This window comes from Parasteatoda tepidariorum, chromosome 11 (genome assembly GCF_982258835.1).
Source record: "Parasteatoda tepidariorum strain Cologne lab strain chromosome 11, Ptep-v5.0, whole genome shotgun sequence".
In the NCBI taxonomy this organism is placed as follows: Eukaryota; Metazoa; Arthropoda; class Arachnida; order Araneae; family Theridiidae; genus Parasteatoda; species Parasteatoda tepidariorum.
The window spans coordinates 81,505,584-81,528,139 of NC_141765.1; the positions used below are offsets into that span (position 1 = coordinate 81,505,584).

A 22,556-nucleotide genomic window follows, 5' to 3' on the forward strand; every position below is an offset into this window, starting at 1 on the left:
TATTGTTTTGCAATAGACTTTAGCAAAAAATGATGAATTTAAAGGGAGTTAAATAAAATAAGTGTCAATAATTTAAATCAAATGTCTAAAAGCTGTGATTTAAATTGTAATTTCAACGACTTGATTTTAAAGAAAAACTTTCCCTAGATCTTATTTATAATGATTTTCAAGATTTTTTTTTAAACTTAACGCAGCAACCTTTTCATGAATATATTTAAAATACTTATCAGAATATATACAGAAGATACATGCATTATTTACCAAAGTTGGTCGTCGATTACAGTAATCGATTACAACTGTAATTGATTACAGATAATAACAGCTATGTAATCAATTACTTGTAATCACGATTACAAGCAATCAAAATTTTTGATTACATCAGAGTAGAGCGAAAATGTAATCGATAGCATTTTTCAATTACAGTAATCAATTACTTGTAATCATGATTAAAGAGTCTGATTACAGCTGTAATCATGATTACATAGTCGATTACAGTAATCAATTACTTGTAATCGTGATTACAACTTTCAAAAAATTTCGATTACAGCTGTAATCATGATTACAATATTGATTACAGTAATCAACTACTTGTAATCTTGATTACAGCTGTAATCAAAATTTTGATTACAACTTTAATCATGATTCCAAGTAATTTCGATTACAAGCAATCACAACAAAAACGATTACGGGTAATTATGATTACAAGTAATCAAAATATATGATTACAAGTAATCAAAATATATGATTACATGTAATCATGATTGCATGTAATTTGATTACATGTAATTGTGATTACTTGTAATCAAACTATACGATTACAAGTTATAACGATTGTATACTATATGCAAATTCATTATGTAAGTATGTATGAGTTTACATATTTTTATGTACATAGAATGTACGCACGCTTGAACGTACAATTTGTGATTCCTATATATACAATGTATGCACAAACGCTGTTTGTACGTACAATATACATAATTATATTGTACAATATACATAATTATATTGTACGATATACATAATTATATTGTACAATATACATAATTATGTTGTAATTTTCAATATGATATGGAACTTTATCTTTTACTTTTGTTTTTCTTGTCTTCTTTAAAAGATATATATATATATTTAATTTTCAAGGTAGTGTTTTTAAATATTCTGAATCAATATCTCAAAATCAGTTCATTATTATTATTTGTTAGCAATCAATATTATTTATATAATTTTATGTAAGAAGCAAGGAAATATACATGTCTTTGAAATTATATTTTTTGCAGCATTGTAAAAGTACGGTATATTTTAATTTGTGACTCTTGAGCAAGATCATGCATGTTTATCGAATGTATTGATTAGTTACTTTACTAGTAACATATTAACCATCGTTTGTACAAAATGTTATTCATATATGCCCAGTAGTTCAGGAAATAATTGACCGAATTTAAATTTCTTTTAATCAAAAACATTAGTGCATTTTGTGCGGAGTGGAAAAGTGAAGTTAAAAAGGTATACTTTACCTATGTATTGATCTTAGGTTATGAAAAACAATTTAACAAGGGTAGCGCATGGCTTGGGAAATTAATTTCGGGATGAAACTTGACATATACCTAAATGGTTGACATATACCTCTAGAATACAATAAAGCGTGGTGGCCAGTCGATTCCGAGAAAAACTCATTTGAAAATTCAGGCACACTTTATATATACTAGGCAATTTTCTACTCCACAAACGGCAGTCAGTGGTAAAGTAATTACTACACTCCTAATTCAATTCGCCTTGTGGATCTATTTTATTTTATTTTTATTATTTACTTTTTTTACTTTTTAATAAAGAATATTTCTGTTTACAAAAAGTACTAATTTTAATATAAAATTATTCATAATATTTATTGTACTTTGTTTTTTACTTATTAGACATATTACTTGTGATTTAAACGGCAATAATTGAATCTTTCAGTAAAATAATAATGTTTAAATAATATTTCTTTACAGCAATGAAAAAGTTAGATATAAAATGGTTTTTCAAAATTTTACACGTTTCATTGCCTTCATGACGTTTATTCCTAAAAACATGTCAAAAATCTTGAAAAGCGTTAACAGAATTATGTATATTTAATCAAACAAAATCAAGAAATAAATTCTCCGGTGACTGTACATAAAAAAAAGCAATTGTTCAGCTTCATTTTTGTTTATTAAATGATAAGATGTAATAAGAATCTTATCTTATTATTTAATAAAATGATAAGATTAGATTTTGCAACCAAACTTCTTTTGATTATATAATATTGAAACGCTTTTAAAGGACAATTGATAGTTGAATCTTTTTGATTGTTAATGAAGTATGTATTTCAAGAATCACTTCAAAAATGTTGTTGACATACATTAACATTGGCTACATAACTCATTTGATCATCGACCACCCCAAAAATTTTAGAATTCTCTTATTTATCTACCCTATAAAAAAATATAAAAAGAAAAAAAAATTATATCTTTCTTAAAGGATTTATTTTATTTTGACAAAATAAAATTTTTATATAAATAGATGAGAAGGATACCCTTGACTAGATCAGCAATTGGTTCGAAATTTGTTAGTTTTAGTTTTAAATCTCCTCGGAGCTCTCATTCAATTTATTTCTCTGTTTTTTTTAAAAAAAAAATAGAATTAGCAAGACTAAAGCCAATTTCAACCATATGTAATTAAATTGCCATTAGAATGCAATTAAAATAGAAATCCCTCATTACAAAGTTTCGGAAATTTCTGCGAAATATCTATAATCATCCAAAATGCACTCCCTGTCAAATTATTAAAGAGCATCTTTCCTTCAAGATCAACTAATAATTTAGCTACTTCGGCTTGCAAATGACTGTCAATATTTTTAACGTGATTGGAAAATTTAATATTTAAAATTAAATTTTTTTTTTAGATTGATGAATAATTATTTTTAAAAAAAATGCTGTAATAAGAAATTAAATAAGGTATAATCTGTTATAAAAATTTACTTACTATATTGATATTACAGATGGTATGCCAAACGAAAATTGAATATACTACTTCGTTGTCAATAAATTTGTAAATGAACAGCATTCATTCATCGACCTCTAATCAACCCCATATATTGGATCAACCCTTTGCTGACTCTTGATATTCCAGATGATAACCTAAACATCATACCCAACCCCATATACCCAAACATCTCTTATTGATTGGACATGATGCCAACCAATTTTTATTCACTTTTTGCGATAATTATCATCTATATTAGTCTCTATGAAAAATGTGTAATTAAAATTTATTTTTTAAACCTTTTTGTCGCTATAAGCATTTTTTATAAATACTAATACCATTATTATTTTATTGAAAAGCTACATTATTACCGTATTTTAACCATCAAGCAAATGAAATAAAATAATTTATATTTAAGTTGTTACTATTTGGAAACAGAAAAAAACAATCTTTATTGAAAAAGGGAAGAAAAAAGGAAACAATGATCGGAAGCGCGAATTGAATTCCAAAGTCTTGCTGTCTGGTAAGTAGTTTACTACTAGGCCAATACACCGTGTGGTAATGTTGTCACACACATTCGCAATCGAATCGGGACTTTCCCTCTTCCTACTCGAGATATTTCACTTTAGATTCCTCACCAGCTAGTTTTGTTTTAAGAGGCAACTCCTGTGTTCTAAATTAATGTTGTTAATTATAAATAAATCGTGCTTGTTAAATATAAGAGTGTCTTCTTCTAAAACCCCACTCACAAGGAACAACACACACACACACACACGATACTAAATAAATGTAAAAAATCTTCGCTTCACTTTCAAAACGAAACTGATTTGGATTAAGGTTGCAAGTATCTGAAGATGGGTAATATAATTTTCGTTCTTAAAAACTTCTCCAGATAGGACAATTCATTTCTTTTTCCAAATGGAAGACATCGTCTCTCAACTAATAGAACAGAATAAGCTGTTAATGTAGACACTGCAGCCGAAAGAAGAAACTAAAACCAAAAATAACGCAACAGGTATAAGTTTTGAGAAATTCGCTGATTCTCAAGAAATTTGTTTTTTATCTTGTATTTTTAGTGTTTTGTGACTTTTTTGGACATACAAAACGTTGCAGGTAAAAAAAAAGAGTAAAAACTTCGACTTCCAATTTATCAGCTAATTTGAATAGTTTGTTAAAAAAAATTTTGGCACCCAACAATTCAGTTCAAGCTGATTTTGAAACCCTAAAAGGCACTCATAAAGATTATCTTCACCCAACGGCATTATTTATTCCAAGCTTATTTAATTTATATATTTTCTTCGTATTACTTTATTATATTTTTCTTAATTAAAAGTATTAATGCTTATTTAGCTGAACATCATTCATTGGTAACATTCAATTATTAACAAGAACTGCCAAACACAATTCTGCCTTAACGATCGTGCCAGAACATTAGACAGGCGTTTCAAAAAAAGTGATCTTGAGTAAAATTGCTTTTATCATGGAAAAGGCTAGCAAGGGCACCCAAGAACTTAATGGGCAGCCTGCAGATGTGAAAAAATTTAAGGCTAATAGGAAAAAAGAACTGAAACAGTTCATGTCTAACAAACAGAAAGTTAAAAATAACTCTGTTATCGTTGTAGGAGGTGTGATCATTCCTCAAAATAATGTGAATTTTAATCTGCAACAATGTTACTAATGTCATAAAGTAGGGCATTTTTCAAAAGCAAGTTTTTCTGCCATGTAAACAAAATAAGCATATTAAACAAAATCAAATTGATGCTGAATACTATTTTTGATAGAGAATTGTTATATGAAATTCCTTTAGACTGAACTGCAAAAAATTAAGAGTACTGTTAATATTAGTGCTAATAATAAGCCCTCAAAACTTCTAAAAGAATTTCAAAGTGTTTTTACTGATAAAATGGAAGAAATTAAAAATTATGAGTGTAAACTTGAATTAAAAGAAGATGCAAATCTAATTTTTTGTTCCGAATATTCGTTCGAGGCAATGGCAGAAAGCCAGCACTTTGACTTGTCGGGGGCATCCAGGAATACTAAAGACCGTCAATTGCGGCAACCCTCGAATCAGTCGGAGGACCCAGCGGTGCATGGACGCGAGGATCCATGGCCCCGAGTCACACACGACATGGAGCAACACAATCTTCGATGAGCAGAGGAGGCCGAATGGGACGAACCCGAGTCGGTGCTGCGGTGCCATACTCAGCTACAGACGACTCCCTAGGAGCGTGGCACCGAGAGACAGCCGCCACGCCACGACCCCTCGAGGCATCCGCTGACTATGTACACACATTAAAGCAAACTCTCCGTGTCAAGCAGAACTTTGCAGAAAATATCTAGCAAAAGGTTAGTACATTCCTATGCAATATTGCAAGGTTCGTAATATGAAAACCATGATTAGCCCGGCTATGCTTCTTCTCCAGAGAGACATTAGACTTAAAATAGACGATGTTCCTCCTAAAATAGAAAAGATCTTGTCGATGACAAGAAAAATATGAGAAAAAAAACCCATGTACCATCCAAGATCATGTTTTTCACGAAGGTGATAATGTAGCTATTTGAGTCTATCGTTTATTCAACTCAAGGTGAAAATTTGGAACTGTAATCAGCAAAAATAGAGCTCTTCATTGCACAGTTCATGTGCAAGGTACATTTTATAGAAATCGCGTGGACCAAATGTGACCAACTGGAGACCAGATCTTGGAAAAGACTATTCACGTTCCACAAATAAATTTAACCAGTAAAACTCCACGCATCAGCTCTGCTAATATTTCTCTTACTGCCTCTGATCTTGATAGAGACATCCAAGAACACTCTGGGCTAGGCAAATTAACACAGGAAACTCGTCAATCAACTCCAACTAAAAAACCAAGTTCAGCTGATTCGCCGAGAAGTACTTCATCTTCAACTTCTCAACAAATTCCATTTCAACTGAGGATACTTTAAATGATTAGAAGGCCCCTAAGAGACTTGATCTTTAGTTTTCCATTTTTGAAAAAAGGGTAGGAGATAGGTTGTATTTAGCCGTTTGAGGCTATGTTTACGAATTGTCGTCACACACATGAGCAATCGAAACAGGACTTACCTACTTCCAACTCGAAAAGTTTCACTTTAGATTTCTCACCAACTAGTGTTGCGTTGAGACGCAACTCTTGTTATCTAAATTACATTAAATGTAGTCAATGATAAATAAATCGCACTTGTTAAACATAAGAATGTTTTCTTCTAAGGCCTCACGCTAAGCAACAGCACACATTGCTAAAGAGGCGAATACTTAAATCGCTTTAGCTTAAATTTTCAAATTCATTTTTCTCCGTGGTCAGTGTTTCTATTATAAGGAATATAAGGAGATATAAAGAATATCCTAAGATATAAACTAATTCCGTCCCAAATTGATGAAATTACAAGCGTTTCTTTTGTAATAGGACAGGCTTATATTTAACCCCCGTTCTCTTGCTTAACGCATTGGATGCGAAATTAAATAAAGCTTAAAAAATTTACTACACACCTGTAAGTATTAAAGCAATGTGATCATCTCTATATTTCAATAAATTTTCGGCATAGTTGAGTTTTGCACCTTCAAACCATTTGGTTTCTGTCATCGGTAAGCTAAGATCAACAACCTAAAAATTAAGATTTCATATTTCATATTTCGTCGATAACTTCCGAGATAGAGGACAAATATATTTGCAGTTGAGTATGAAGATAGGTTAATATAATGAAAACAATATAATCATTCAAACGTTAATATCATACACCTTCTCGTGCATAACGCCTATCGGATTCCGAAGGCACGAAAAAGGGGTCATTGAATAGAGAAAAAATGAGTTAATTAACACTCAATGATATACATGCCCAGCAGAGTTATCCAGAAAATCAAACTTTTTAGATATTTTTGTGACAATTACTTCCTGTCGTTCAGAAACGAGTTGCAATTGCTCTCTTTTGAGCATCCCAGACTTGCTTTATAAGATTTATGAGTAGAAACCTAGCTCTAACCATACAGAGCAGTGGTTCCAAAACCTATTTTGACTCATTCCCATTCTTACTATTGCTAGTAGCTCAGCTCAAAATCCAAAACACAACTATACTTTATTTATACAGATGTATTTTTTTTCCTAATACATTTAAATATGTTAACTACAAAGCATAAAAAAATTTTGATTGTAGTTTTTTTTCATCGTATAACTATTTATTATGCAGAATAAATTAAAAATGCATTTAGCCATTTTTTGTTCAAAGCGATACCAGTAATTGTTTTTTCTTTACTAATTTTCGGATGCATACAGAAATGCTGAGAACGTCATTGAACTTTCAACATTCAAGACTTGAAAAGTCTGGCTTAATAAAACAAATATAAATAGTACCATGATAGTGTTTTCTGCAACTCTTGGATAGCTTTTCTGCAACAATAGCTCTTCTCCAACTCTCCTGCAACAATAAGAGTTGCACATTGCAGACCAAACTTTTGTGACTTATTTCTGTTCAAATATGTACTTAGCTTGGATATTAATTTCAAGTACAGGAAATTCCTTTTGAAAATATGCGAAACTTTTCCCGCAAGCAAAAAAAAAAAAAAAAAATCTTGATGGATTTTGAATCTAACTCCTCGTTAAAAAATTACAGGAAAGTTTTTTCCTAAATTACATTTTCTAAGGATGCAGGATTTGCTGCAGGAAGTTATTGTAATTAAACTGGTCTCATTTCGAGCTTGAAACTGTGTTATTCTCCCTTAGAGGGAATTACACCCTAGCTGGGAACCACTATTATAGAGTATCTACTCACAACGCCATACATGGCCTGGAATTAGTGTTGCTAAACGAGAAGGACCCATGGCTAAAAGAATACCTAAATCGTCTTCTTTTCTGCACGAAATGACAGCCAGCTCATAGTTGGAAAGTAACTTTGAAGGAACTAAACATCTAATTAATCGATATTTTTGTTCGATTTTGTAAACGTTGTTTTACATTTTCCAACTCCGATGGATGTCACGTACGGGTATATGCGTGTACATTATAACTGATGAGTGGTTATTTTGTTAGTATCATATCATCCTATCTTCATACCAAATTTCATTTAAATCAGTTCTCTAGTTCTGATTGGAGTAATCAATGAAAGATTTTTTTTTTAATTTTGAGCACCAGTGTAATAAAAAAAGAACAAACAGGAACGATAGACCCCTCATTTGATCAAAAGGAAATTTTTTCTCAATCAAGGCCTCAAACTGATTTATTGAATAAACTATTGGATCTATATTAAACAGATTACAATTACATACCGAAGTTGCACATAATATTCGATAAAATCACAAAACCAGAAAATCTAACGTTATTTTGCACAACTTTTCGAGTGTTAGGAAGATATAAAAGTTCGCTGTCCTTCCTGCGGTACATAAGGTTAGATTGATTAAAATATATATATATATATATATATATATATATATATATATATATATATATATATATAGATAGATAGATAGATAGATAGATAGATAGATAGATAGATAGATAGATAGATAGATAGATAGATAGATAGATAGATAGATAGATAGATAGATAGATAGATAGATAGATAGATAGATAGATAGATAGATAGATAGATAGATAGATAGATAGATAGATAGATAGATAGATAGATAGATAGATAGATAGATAGATAGATAGATAGATAGATAGATAGATAGATAGATAGATAGATAGATAGATAGATAGATAGATAGATAGATAGATAGATAGATAGATAGATAGATAGATAGATAGATAGATAGATAGATAGATAGATAGATAGATAGATAGATAGATAGATAGATAGATAGATAGATAGATAGATAGATAGATAGATAGATAGATAGATAGATAGATAGATAGATAGATAGATAGATAGATAGATAGATAGATAGATAGATAGATAGATAGATAGATAGATAGATAGATAGATAGATAGATAGATAGATAGATAGATAGATAGATAGATAGATAGATAGATAGATAGATAGATAGATAGATAGATAGATAGATAGATAGATAGATAGATAGATAGATAGATAGATAGATAGATAGATAGATAGATAGATAGATAGATAGATAGATAGATAGATAGATAGATAGATAGATAGATAGATAGATAGATAGATAGATAGATAGATAGATAGATAGATAGATAGATAGATAGATAGATAGATAGATAGATAGATAGATAGATAGATAGATAGATAGATAGATAGATAGATAGATAGATAGATAGATAGATAGATAGATAGATAGATAGATAGATAGATAGATAGATAGATAGATAGATAGATAGATAGATAGATAGATAGATAGATAGATAGATAGATAGATAGATAGATAGATAGATAGATAGATAGATAGATAGATAGATAGATAGATAGATAGATAGATAGATAGATAGATAGATAGATAGATAGATAGATAGATAGATAGATAGATAGATAGATAGATAGATAGATAGATAGATAGATAGATAGATAGATAGATAGATAGATAGATAGATAGATAGATAGATAGATAGATAGATAGATAGATAGATAGATAGATAGATAGATAGATAGATAGATAGATAGATAGATAGATAGATAGATAGATAGATAGATAGATAGATAGATAGATAGATAGATAGATAGATAGATAGATAGATAGATAGATAGATAGATAGATAGATAGATAGATAGATAGATAGATAGATAGATAGATAGATAGATAGATAGATAGATAGATAGATAGATAGATAGATAGATAGATAGATAGATAGATAGATAGATAGATAGATAGATAGATAGATAGATAGATAGATAGATAGATAGATAGATAGATAGATAGATAGATAGATAGATAGATAGATAGATAGATAGATAGATAGATAGATAGATAGATAGATAGATAGATAGATAGATAGATAGATAGATAGATAGATAGATAGATAGATAGATAGATAGATAGATAGATAGATAGATAGATAGATAGATAGATAGATAGATAGATAGATAGATAGATAGATAGATAGATAGATAGATAGATAGATAGATAGATAGATAGATAGATAGATAGATAGATAGATAGATAGATAGATAGATAGATAGATAGATAGATAGATAGATAGATAGATAGATAGATAGATAGATAGATAGATAGATAGATAGATAGATAGATAGATAGATAGATAGATAGATAGATAGATAGATAGATAGATAGATAGATAGATAGATAGATAGATAGATAGATAGATAGATAGATAGATAGATAGATAGATAGATAGATAGATAGATAGATAGATAGATAGATAGATAGATAGATAGATAGATAGATAGATAGATAGATAGATAGATAGATAGATAGATAGATAGATAGATAGATAGATAGATAGATAGATAGATAGATAGATAGATAGATAGATAGATAGATAGATAGATAGATAGATAGATAGATAGATAGATAGATAGATAGATAGATAGATAGATAGATAGATAGATAGATAGATAGATAGATAGATAGATAGATAGATAGATAGATAGATAGATAGATAGATAGATAGATAGATAGATAGATAGATAGATAGATAGATAGATAGATAGATAGATAGATAGATAGATAGATAGATAGATAGATAGATAGATAGATAGATAGATAGATAGATATAAATAAATACGAGAAAACACTAAGAAAGTTAAGAAAAACAATAAGTATCATTTATTGCGCTTAAGCTGCAAGTAAACAGCACTCATTAGATAAGTTCAAAATGAAGAATAAAACAAAGAAAAATTATAGACATATGAAATAAAGGGGGTGGGAAATAATAAATATTGATTGAAATAATAATTTATTGCATTTGATTGATATATATATATATATATATATATATATATATATATATATATATATATATATATATATATATATATATATATATATATATATATATATATATATATTGCATCTGTTTCGATGCTAGATAATATTAGATTTCATATTTTCTGTTTATTTTGGATTATATATTTTATATAATTTCTTTAATATTATATTTTGTATTTTCTGTTAGATTTTGGAATCAACAAGGGGAAGATTTGAATGGTATTAGAATAATTCGGGGATAAAATTTCACTAAATTTTGTTTATTGTTGTGAAGTGGTAAAATATGGAACAGTAGTTTTATAAAATCATTCCACTCATTATTTACTTAGAAATAATAAATAAAAGTATATAACTAAATTCTGGTACCATCCACTTTCCTTCCTCTTACACCAAATTGTATTTTGTGCCAAGCTGATTTTTATTAATGAAAAGTTCAAATTTAATTAAAAAATAACACCTCAGTAACTAAACTTTTTTTGATATTTGTTCTTTTTTTTCTTCGTACAAAGAATTTTATATCTATATAATTTTATATAATAAATAAAATTTTTATCATTAATCATTTTTAATGTTTATTTTTATTTTTATTTTTTAAAAAAGAGCCAATATTATCAAAACTTCAATTAAACTTGCTAGTTTATAAGGCATATATATTTTAAATTCACTATATATATATTGTATATTTCACTATATATATTTCACAGGCATATATATTTTAATTTTCCTTACTTTCAATTTACTCTAATCATTTGTAATTTCACAATTATCATACATTTCTCACATTATGAAATTGTCTAATAAAAACCATACTATATAGTTGCAAAGTAATATTTTCATTTAACTTGAGTGGAAATTTTAACTTCAGAAAAATCTTTTTCTTACTACATTTTAAAATATAGCTATGTATCGCTATTTATTTCCATAAAATAAAACTCTTGTTCAAGATTAAAATAAAATTATTGTTTGAATTTGTTTGAAACTGAATTTGAATATTGAATTGTCATTTTCAGAATTGTCATTTTTTGTAATAATCGTGGCAATAAAGAAAATAATTTAAACCTAACCAAATTACATACTTACTTCCATAAATTTTTTCCACTTCTCTATGTATTGAAATGAAATGAATACATGACTTAACTTACAAAACTTAATTTTTTAAGTATCTGAACTTTTATGAAACGAATAACATGAAAAATCCCAAAGACACCCATAGAAATTTTTGCAACGGATGAAGCCAAGAAAGTATCAAATATTTTAAAAATTGTCCCCAATTTTTTATTTTGCAAAAATAATTTTAAGAGGACGCCATACCATGGGAGAACCTTTTCGTCACAAATTCTCTTCACCTTCCTTACAAATTTAAAATTTAATAGAAAAAAGGTGAGTTCAGGCAAACCTAGAGTAAGCCATGAAGTTTCAATCGCTGAAAAAAAAATATCAAAATGCAAACAAATGTCTGGATTATTGCAAGAAATAAATGTTATTTTATTAGCATTATTTTATTCTTGCGCTTAACTAACAGAACGCAGTTTCACATACATTTCCTAAAGTACCTTCGAGAAAAAAGTGCAAGCATTACGTTTTTATAGAATATAATAAAATAAAATTATGAATAAAAAGAAGCATCAGATTATTTAAATGCCTCGTTTTATGAACTGGTGAAAGGTTAAATTTTCGAAAGAGAGTAACAGTAGAGATATGTGAAAAACGCATTGTAATTACAAATAGAATTTATATCATTTACAAACTTAATCAAAGGAAATTTATTAAAGAAATCTTTACTAGTATATATTTATGATAATTTTCTGACATATGGTTTTATTAACAATATTAAACGATAATAAATACCTTTGAAGTGTTAAGTGAACTGCGTGATTTAAAATGGCAGTTTTAAGAATCCTCGTAATCTAATAACCTGTTGATAAAAGTGCATCCAGTTTAACCGTAAAAATTCGATAGTTAAGTTAAAAAGTGTTCCGCTTTTTATTTTACACTAAACAAATTATATCATTCTCTTATTTAATAAACTTATTTGAAGTAGGTTCTTAATTCAAAAATGAAAAAAAAAAACCTTGTCATATTTCTTTGAGCAGATGATTCCTGAATTTTCCCACATTTCTGTCCAAGTTTCTTCGATATTATCGACAGTCCATTGATGAAAATCCCAATAATCTCCTGAAAAAGACACATTCTTAATAAAAATATTCAGACTAACCTGCTTCGAAAACTTCCTGTTTTATGCTGTAGGAAATAACTTTCGGAACGCTTTTCAATTCAGATGCCTTCGATATCCTCATATCTTGTTTCTTACGGTTTAAGAAACAAGAAAAAATCTAAGACGTATTGAATGCTATCTTCTCCTGTGGCTGTGATCGGACGTACGTGTATTGCATGCAGTGAAATTTTTCCTTTACATGTAGTTCCTAAACATTCGCAAACGCACATAGGGTTATCGGATATAGTGTGAATGGCACCCAAGATTAAACCACTATACAACTTAATGCTGGCTTCTGCACAAGTTATGGATCCGGTGAAAGAACTCTGGTTGGGAGCTTACGCTACGATTTCTTAGTCGAATTCGGACACGAACGTGAGACTAAAATCGCGCCAGTTGAGCAAATTCCCAATTCTCCATAAACCAAGTTTTTCAATAGAAAAATGGCATACCTACCAACTTCTCCCATTTTAACGGAAAAAATTTTCTGAATATTTAAAATGGTAGTTAAATTTATGCTTTACCACTTTATTTTTTACTTAATAAATTTCATTTTCTATGGTTTTGACCATCACAATATATAAACAATTCGAAAGAATGTAAAGAACCTGAAAATCGTTGAAGAAAATTAAGTGCTGAAAAAATGAAGCAAATTTACCTTAATTGTTATTTTGCTACCACTCTAAATATTGTATAATATTTAGGATTCCCGGGTTGGCATCAATGGTATATGATTATTTTGTGCGATCTCATTGCGTTGCTTGTTAAGTGGTTTTTAATCCAGTCGAGAAAAGAAATCGTGATCCTCCATATTTGCCAGACATAGCACAAACGGGTATTTTAATGCTTCCAAGACTAAAGATTTGAAGGCAAGAACAAGCTTTGAGGAGACTTGAAGATTATCCCGAACGATAACAGTCGAGCATTATTTACAAAACTGTATTATCGCAACTTACTTCGAAACATATTCTATTAATATGTAATTTATATGGTAATTTATGAAGTTCTAGATCAATCTCTGAAATTGTTTGCGTAGTATTAATAACCATCATATGAGGGAAGGGATCAACTAAGTGAATATTATTTGAAATCATTATAGGCTTAAATTATTCAACAGGTTATTTCTTATTTTTATAATCTTTAAAAAAATTTTAAAATCCGGATTGGCATACCCATGATTTAAATTCTGACTGTTTTTAACTACGGTTTAAAATATCCAATGAAAAATCTGCTCTCAAATATTTCTTTTATAGTATAAAAATTATTACTGTCATCTTTAAATTACAGTTCCAATAATGCGTCAATCAATATCAAAAGAGATAATTTGCCGACTTCAAAAATAACTATCAAATATTATCCATGGTTTGAAACTTCAGGTCACAAATCCTTTGTCAAATAACTCAAAAAAACACTTATTTTGTCCTCTGTATGATATTTTACAACAATTCTTTTTCACTTAACTTATTTTTTTTCATATATTTTATTTTAATTCATAGCAAGCAGATTATACACAGTTTTGCTCATACTAAATAATTTCAATTTTTTTTTTAAAACCTTTGAATTAAATTTATAAAATTGTTACCTTTAGTTAGTTTCACAAGTCTTGTCAAATGATACAGGAATTTTGGAGTTGATATTTAAAGAATATAATACTTACAATAAAAGTAGTTACAGATAATGAACGAAATTGGGATTATTTTGTGCAAGATATTTTATTAAAAAATAAATTCGTTATTGAAAAAAAAATTTATAAATAACAAATTAACGTAAATATTTATTCTACTCTTTATTTCTTTGTTTTATCGCTTTAAATTAAAAATCAATACATGAAAGTAGTAACACATTTCAAGAACAAAAAAATCGGTAACACCTGTTGTGTGACCTAAATTCAATAAAATCATAATAATCCAATCAATGGTTACATACCAAACTTCCTTTGGTATTTATCTTCGATACATTTCATAAAGGTCCTGATATTTTTACCAGATTTTCCATCCGGCTTCCAGACTTGAGGAACAGATGAGAAATCTCGACTGTCAGAACTCATCTACAAACATTTCAAAGAGAAAAAAAAATAATGTTTAATTTAAATAAAGAACGTTCATTATACATCCACTGTACTAACTTTTGAGAGGCTGTAACTATAATTTAAAAGTGATGTCTAGATATAGTAAATTGGCTATGTGTATCTACAGGAGATCATTCACAGTGCCACCTAGTAAAAAACACTAGAATTTGCATTTTTATCTCATACGCTGTACGAGATAATGGAAAATTTAAATTTATAGTAATATAGGATCATTAATTTTGTGCAAATAGGCACGATGTGGAATATGATCTAATTGCAATCACATTAAGTTTAAACTTAGTTGTCATACTCCTTTTATTGCAATTCAGGGACATTTCAAATAATGTCATCTGTGGTTTCTTTGATTTATATTAAGAATCATCCACTTATTTAACGTATTGTCCTATATTGTGATTTGATGGAATAATTATATCTTTTCTTATCAAATCAAATGTAGTTAAAGTAAATCAGAAAATATTTATAAAAAAATTACAAGGAGAAAAAAATGTTCCCAAACACCATATAGCTGTAAAAAAAATCGCAATCTGTATGTTAATTTTACACACGTTTTTCCTACTATGTAGAGTGTGCCAAAAAAAAAACGGACCACCGTGAATAACTTTTGATCTAATGCTCGGATCTTCGCGTTGTAAGACTCAATCTTGATGGCTCGTAGAGGTGATTTCAAATATGATAATTAATAAGTGCTGACGATATTTTAAATTACGAAATCAGACACAGAAACGTACTTTCTCTGAAGGATCATACCTTTTTTTTCCGACGGATTCGTAGTTCTAACACCCTAAAATGTAGGTAGAAGCCCCAATCTCGGAAATATGGTCCCTGTAGTCCCAAACTTTTTGTAACTTTTAGTTAACAAAAAATAACTTTTACTAAATATTTACTACTATTTTATTTAAGAATGGTAACAAAAAAATTTGAATTGTAAGGTATGCAATTTTTTGCATCATTTTAAAGAATGTAATTTTGTATGGGAAAAATGCAAAATCTGAAGGAAATCGGTCGAATAGTTCCAGAGAAATCGAATTTTAAAAAAATTCTATTCTTTTTTGGAGCAGCGTACAATATGTAAGAATCTTTTACTTCAGACCGCATGAGACCAATTTATTTTTTTGAGACAATCAATGCAGGACTGTTGCATTCGATATACAACAAGTACAAACTTCTGTGTTGGTCACCATTTTCCATACATGTTCTTCTTTGATTTTTCAGACGCTGAATAATTTTTTTCAATCAGTTTGATTGAAAAATTAAACTCTATATTGCTGATTGTAAAGACTTTATTTTCCAGTAGATCACTGAAGTCAAGCGTCACTGGCAGCATTCAGTGAACGGGTGTATCAGCACTTTGATCAGCCTACGAAGGGACCGAGAGAGTGCGGTCTTCGTTCTACCGAAAATGCTCAACTTCGAGGGCAGGTTGCGGAGTCTGCAAAGGATCAAAATTGTAATGGCATGTCCTCGAATCATCCCAGATCGTCGCCAATAACTCATTGCGCAACTCTAATGCGACATAAATAAAGTACTACTACTATTAATGAAAACAAAACCAAGTTACATAAGTTCCAAAATATCATTCTCTTAAAGATAAAATACAAATTTTTTAAGAAAATAAAGGCCTAACAAAAGTTACTATATCCTCCTGAGACCTGAGCTTGAAATAATGGTAGAAAATGCGATTTTTACTTAGAAATAATTAGCTTGGAAGAAAGTTAACTCATAAATGAGATAAAAGAAATTTATTTTAAAAAGCAACTAATAAACTCTTTTTATAGTTATTTTTAATTATTACATGAAAAAAGGATAATTTTTTTAACATTGTAGAACATTTTTATAGTGTATGGTTTTACTTTTTGAGCATGAAACAAATTCCACTGGACTCAAATAATATCATATTTACACGCTCTAAGACTATCCAAAAGATTACTTAAATCAAATTTCCTACCTTTCTTTTAATTTTTCATTGTAATTGAAAATTCCAACTAACGAGAGTAATTCCAATTATATTTTTAACAAAACAATCCCTTTGTATAGGTATACAAACAGAAAAAAAGTTTTAAAACATTTTTTAATTGATAAAATTGCCCCATATACTGAATGCTGAGTCTTGGGAGGTTATTGTATTATTGTGTACAGCTTTATTATTGTATAAGTAACTGCTAAAACTTAGAAATTGTTAATGTACACATTACCTGGCTAATCTGCAGATTAACTAGAGTGCTCCATTAAAGTTAAGAATCAGGTGTTTTTCTCAATTTACCTACGTAATGTGCAAATTAACGGTCTCCGTATCGTTAAAGTTACAAAATTTGTTTCCCTCATTTTACCAAATAGAATGTTGATTGATTGATAGTAATTACTTGATTCTTTAGATATCGAAAATTATATAAATGAAATTATGATAATTTCCTTAAATGTAATAATATTTTAAACCGCTTGATTCTATATATTATAGTTTTTATTGTTTGATAGTATTGACCTGATTCTTTAGATTCCGAAAATTACATAAATAAAATTATGATATTTCCTTAAATGAAATAATATTTTAAACCGTTTGATTCTTTGTATTATAGTTTTTAAAATGATTGATTCTATCAAATAATGTGTTGATTATTTGATTGTAGTAACTTGATTTATTAGGTAGCGAAAAATAAATAAATAACATTACGTTAATTTAGACATGCAGAAACGTTGCTGTTTCAGCGAAGATCTTACTTTTCCTATAACGAGTGCCTATTGGGTAGTGTGCAGGTTATCTAGGTAATTTGTAGATTACTAAGGTAATTTTAAAAATGAAACAATTTGTTAGTTCTTTACCACCCTAGTTAATCTGCACAAAAGCTAGATAATCTGCAGAATAACTGATTTCTAGCCTCTATCGATAATATAAAGTACTCCACATTCGCATTCCGAGAGGTTGGTGATACAAAATTCTATATAATATAATGACTTATGAATTTAAACTTAATAAATAAAATAAAAGTTATTCTTGTAAAAACAAAATGTATTTTCAAATTTTATAAAAAAAAATGCTCAAAAGATGTACTTACAGTGGAATAGAATGAAAAAGTACTTTGTGAAAAAATTGTCGCTATAATATTTGAAGAAAAGAATTATCTTTCATTGATTACAACTTCTCTTCAATAACAATCACTTAAAAGGAGCCAATCAACATATTAGCGAAGCTCCCTAAATAACCTTTGCATTCTTTCAGGTTAGAAAGTTCAAGTTCAGGTTAGAAAAGGAATACTTGTGTTTGTTTCCTTCAACATCGATTGAGTACGTAATCTTTAACCAATGTAGATAACAATGGTTCGAATAAAGATATTTTGATTTGTCTTAGAAGTTGATTTTGCTCTAGAGAAGAAATTTAATATGCTTATATGTACGTATATATATATATATATATATATATATATATATATATATATATATTAACGAGGACCAATACTGCACACCCACAGTCCCTACGCAGACTGATCCAAGTGGTTACCCACCAGCACACTGACCACAGTCAGTGATGCTAGACTTTGGTGATCTGCTGGGAACCGTGCCTTAACGATCAGTCCACTGCGGGACTAAAAATCTTATATATATATATATATATATATATATATATATATATATATATATATATATATATATATATATATATATATATATATATATATATATATATATATATATATATATATATATATATATATATATATATATATATATATATATATATATATATATATATATATATATATATATAAGATAGATAGATAGATAGATAGATAGATAGATAGATTAATGTAAAGAGAAAAGATAAATTATTAAAATAAAATATTTTTAAGAATGTTTTTAAAAATATTCTTTAAAAAAATTTTATTTAAAAAAAATTATTGTAAAGCCGGAAAACAAAATAGTGAAAAGATATAACCTCGTCATCAGCTCACACGATTATATTCGAAAAAAAGAGTGCGTTCTAATATTGTAATAATACAACCAAAGTCTTATTATTTTTCTAAATTTTCTACGTTTTTCTCTTTTTTTTTAAGTCGTTTTGTCTTATGTTATATAATATTTTAAGAATAATAATGCATATAAGCTTCACGATCTCATTATTAATTTTTCTTTTATTAATTTGCGCTTCAGAATTCTTTGTTTCGATCCTGTAAAGGCTAAAATGAGTAAAATTTCCCCAAATAAAAGGAAAAGTTTAGATAAATTATATTTCGATATTAACTTTCAAAACCCTATTTTCGATAAGATTAAATTTCCTAATATATTTGAAAATTCAAAAAATTTTTAACCATTAAAAGATTTCAACATAGTAAAAAGCCTTATATAATAAATCTCTTGGTTGAACTACTTTTAATCATAATGATATTAACAAAAATTTAGAGAAAATTAATCTATCCGATTATAAATGTTACTATGAAGAAGAGAAATATTTTGAATTTGTTTAAAAGCATCATAAACATATTACTGGTAGTTTAAATATTATAGAAAAATTAGAACTTAAGAATTTAATGATACAAAATTTTGACGCATTTAGCATACATCAATTAATAATATTCTAAAATACTTTCTTAATGATCTCACAAAATTTTGTTTAAAGACATCAAATAGATTCTCTTTACCTGTCGGTATGTCAACAGAATGGAAATGGGCTGTTTATTATTACTTTAAAAACTTTATTTTCAATAACAAGGAAAATTTAAATAACAGTAACAATTCAATCAATTCCTCAAAAATTGATCGATGAATTAAGCAACTACAGAAAAATTTCGTTATTACCCTTATAGACAAAGCTAATAATAATTATGCAATCTTCGGTAAAAATATCTTTATGTTGAACTTCAACTTTCTAAACTAAAAGATGTCCTTTCGAATTATTACTATGATTTCAAAAATATCCTTAATTGCGATTTTGATTATTGAAAATTCTAATTACTTTTTATCTTTTTAATATTTATCTTTACAATGGAAAAGATATTTTTCTTCAGATTGATGGAATATCTCAAGGATCTAATTTTTCATCTCACTTAAACTGACTTATTTTTGCACTATTATGAAAAAAAATTATACACTTAATATTAAATTTTTTATTAGATTTATTGATTATTTAATTATTTTTAATTTTCAAGATCATACAATTTAATTAAATAATATTTACCCCGGGGGAATCACATCTATTATACTCTTATTATTAGATTCTTATAGATTTGAAACAGTAAAGAGTTTTACTTACTTAGAATCAGTTATTACTGTTGATAACAGAATGTCTCCTGAAGTAAAAAACCGACTTTATCTGGCAAATAGGGCTGCCTATGGGCTGAGAAGATTTATTAAATCTAGGTTTCTTTCTAGAAAAACAAAGTTCTTAATTAACAAAACTCCTGTCAGGCTAGTCTTGACATATGCGTCTGAAGCTTGGGCAGTGACCAAACTGGAGGAAAATTATATCGCAATATTCGAGGGAAAGATTTTGCGGAGTATACTTGGTGGTGTAAATGAAAACAATAACAGGAGAGTTAACTTTGTACTGTACAAGATTTGTAAACAACCCGATATTATTAAGTACATGAAAATAAATAGAATGAATTGAATAGCCTACGTGATTCGTATGAGTGATGACAATACAATGAAAAAAGAGATTACTTTTTAGACCCACAGAAACAAGAAAGGCCGCGGTAGAGATGGGCTGATACTGTGGGGGTCTGATTTTCTTGCAATTAGAAAGAAGAATTGGATATCAAAGATAAATCTGATGTTGTTATGGAGAAATCTTCAGAGAAAGGCATTGGCCCTCATTGGGCTGTCTGGCCAATTTTGATGATGAATAGATGTGTGGGCAACAAAAGTCGCATTCTTTTGAAGTGTGCCATAGGATTTCAAAAATAGCGGGCGAACTTTTATTAGAAAGACATATACTGCATTATGAAAATAACTTTATAACAACCATATAAAACTTTAAGAAGGAAACCATGTTTATTTTTCACTTTTCTGTATTGATACTAGAAATAAATAAAAGTGTCTTCCATTTCGACTTTTTTTTGTATAAAATTGTATAACAGTAGAAAAATTTATTTTCCTGAAAAAAATATTTGTACTTTTAAATTCATTTCAAACATACAGTTGTTTGTAACTTTAATTTTAACATTTTGACTGTCACTTGGAAATTTTTCGTAATAGCGTAGTTTTCGCATTATGTTGTATGTGTTATATCGAGCATTTACTGTATTTATAAAACTAGCTCACCAGAGATAGTTCCTTACAGAATATAATAATAATTTTTAATAACTATTTGTTATATTTTATTATTTAATTTAACAATGATTGAATACATTTTGAATCATAAAGTAAAAGAAATTCGCACGTGATGTTTGACTACATTGTTTGAATTGGTAAAATACAAAATAAATGAGTTGAGTAATTTTAGAGAAAAATATTTCAAAAAAGCTGTTATTTTATTTATTAGAAATTGCGTTCTCTTAAATTGTTATTTATTTATAAATACATCTTTCTTTTAGTGCAATTTCATATTTCATTCAAAATACATTGTTTAAAACAAAGGGATATTGGAAGTTCAGTATGAAACAACCATATAATAAACATTTTTTCTTTAAAAGAAATTAAATAGATTAGGTTTAGAAGGAAAATAATAGAGAAAAAAAAGTTGATACCGAAAAGTGAGCGCTTTAGATAAGGAGTGAAAAGTGACCTATAAAGGTTATACGCACCAACAATTGAGGTTTTCGGGAATGTTTTTCGTCTTGGAAGTGAACTAAAGCAGAAATTTTCAAAACAAATAGAACTTATACAATATTTTTATCAAAATTTAAAATAATTACCATTAATCTATTTGACTTTTTATATATCTGTTTAAATTCTTTAGAAGTAGTGGTGGAGAAATTCTTATAATTCTAGTTTGTTATTATTAATATTAATACATACTCTTTGCTACCACTAGAAAAAATATTTTCTGAAACTGCGGAAATTAGATCAAACGCATTTTCGTTGTAGCACGAGAGTCTGGAGTTAGTCCTTTCCAGCAATGGAATTGGTATTTTAAAACTAGAAATTTTCCCCGAATATAAAGACCAACGCACGCCTGCAACAACACAAAATTAGGATCAGTATTTTCCATTTGAACTGTTCGAAATCGATTCCACCATATGGATTTGTAAGTTCGAAAATCTATGATATTTATTTATTTATTCAATTTCGACATGAAATAACTAAGATAACTAAATCCTGTTGCTTGCACACATCAAAATAGTAAATTGTTTTGTTTGTTTTTTTAACTCAGCTCTTATGTTATTTAAATACATGTGAAATATCAAATATCGACATGATAGTCTATTTCAAGCGCGAAACGGTCTAACAT

General features: G+C 28.2%; 1 protein-coding gene across 3 annotated transcripts in view; it reads right to left on the reverse strand.

The window, feature by feature from the left end:
* Positions 1–18,428, reverse strand: part of LOC107446337 (acetoacetyl-CoA synthetase) — an 80,671-nt gene extending 62,243 nt beyond the window's left edge. For 2 of the 3 annotated variants that reach the window (XM_087155348.1, XM_087155347.1), the window contains exons 1-4: positions 18,226–18,365; positions 15,013–15,133; positions 12,943–13,046; positions 6,512–6,626 (exon numbers count right to left, since the gene is read on the reverse strand). In XM_087155348.1, the coding sequence (XP_087011474.1) occupies positions 6,512–6,626; positions 12,943–13,046; positions 15,013–15,133 (340 nt within the window). In that variant the 5' untranslated portion in view covers positions 18,226–18,365. Of the gene's footprint in view, positions 1–6,511; positions 6,627–12,942; positions 13,047–15,012; positions 15,134–18,225 lie in introns of all 3 variants that reach the window. The other variant, XM_021147617.4, reaches the window with a different exon arrangement.
* Positions 18,429–22,556: the final 4,128 nt, after the last annotated feature.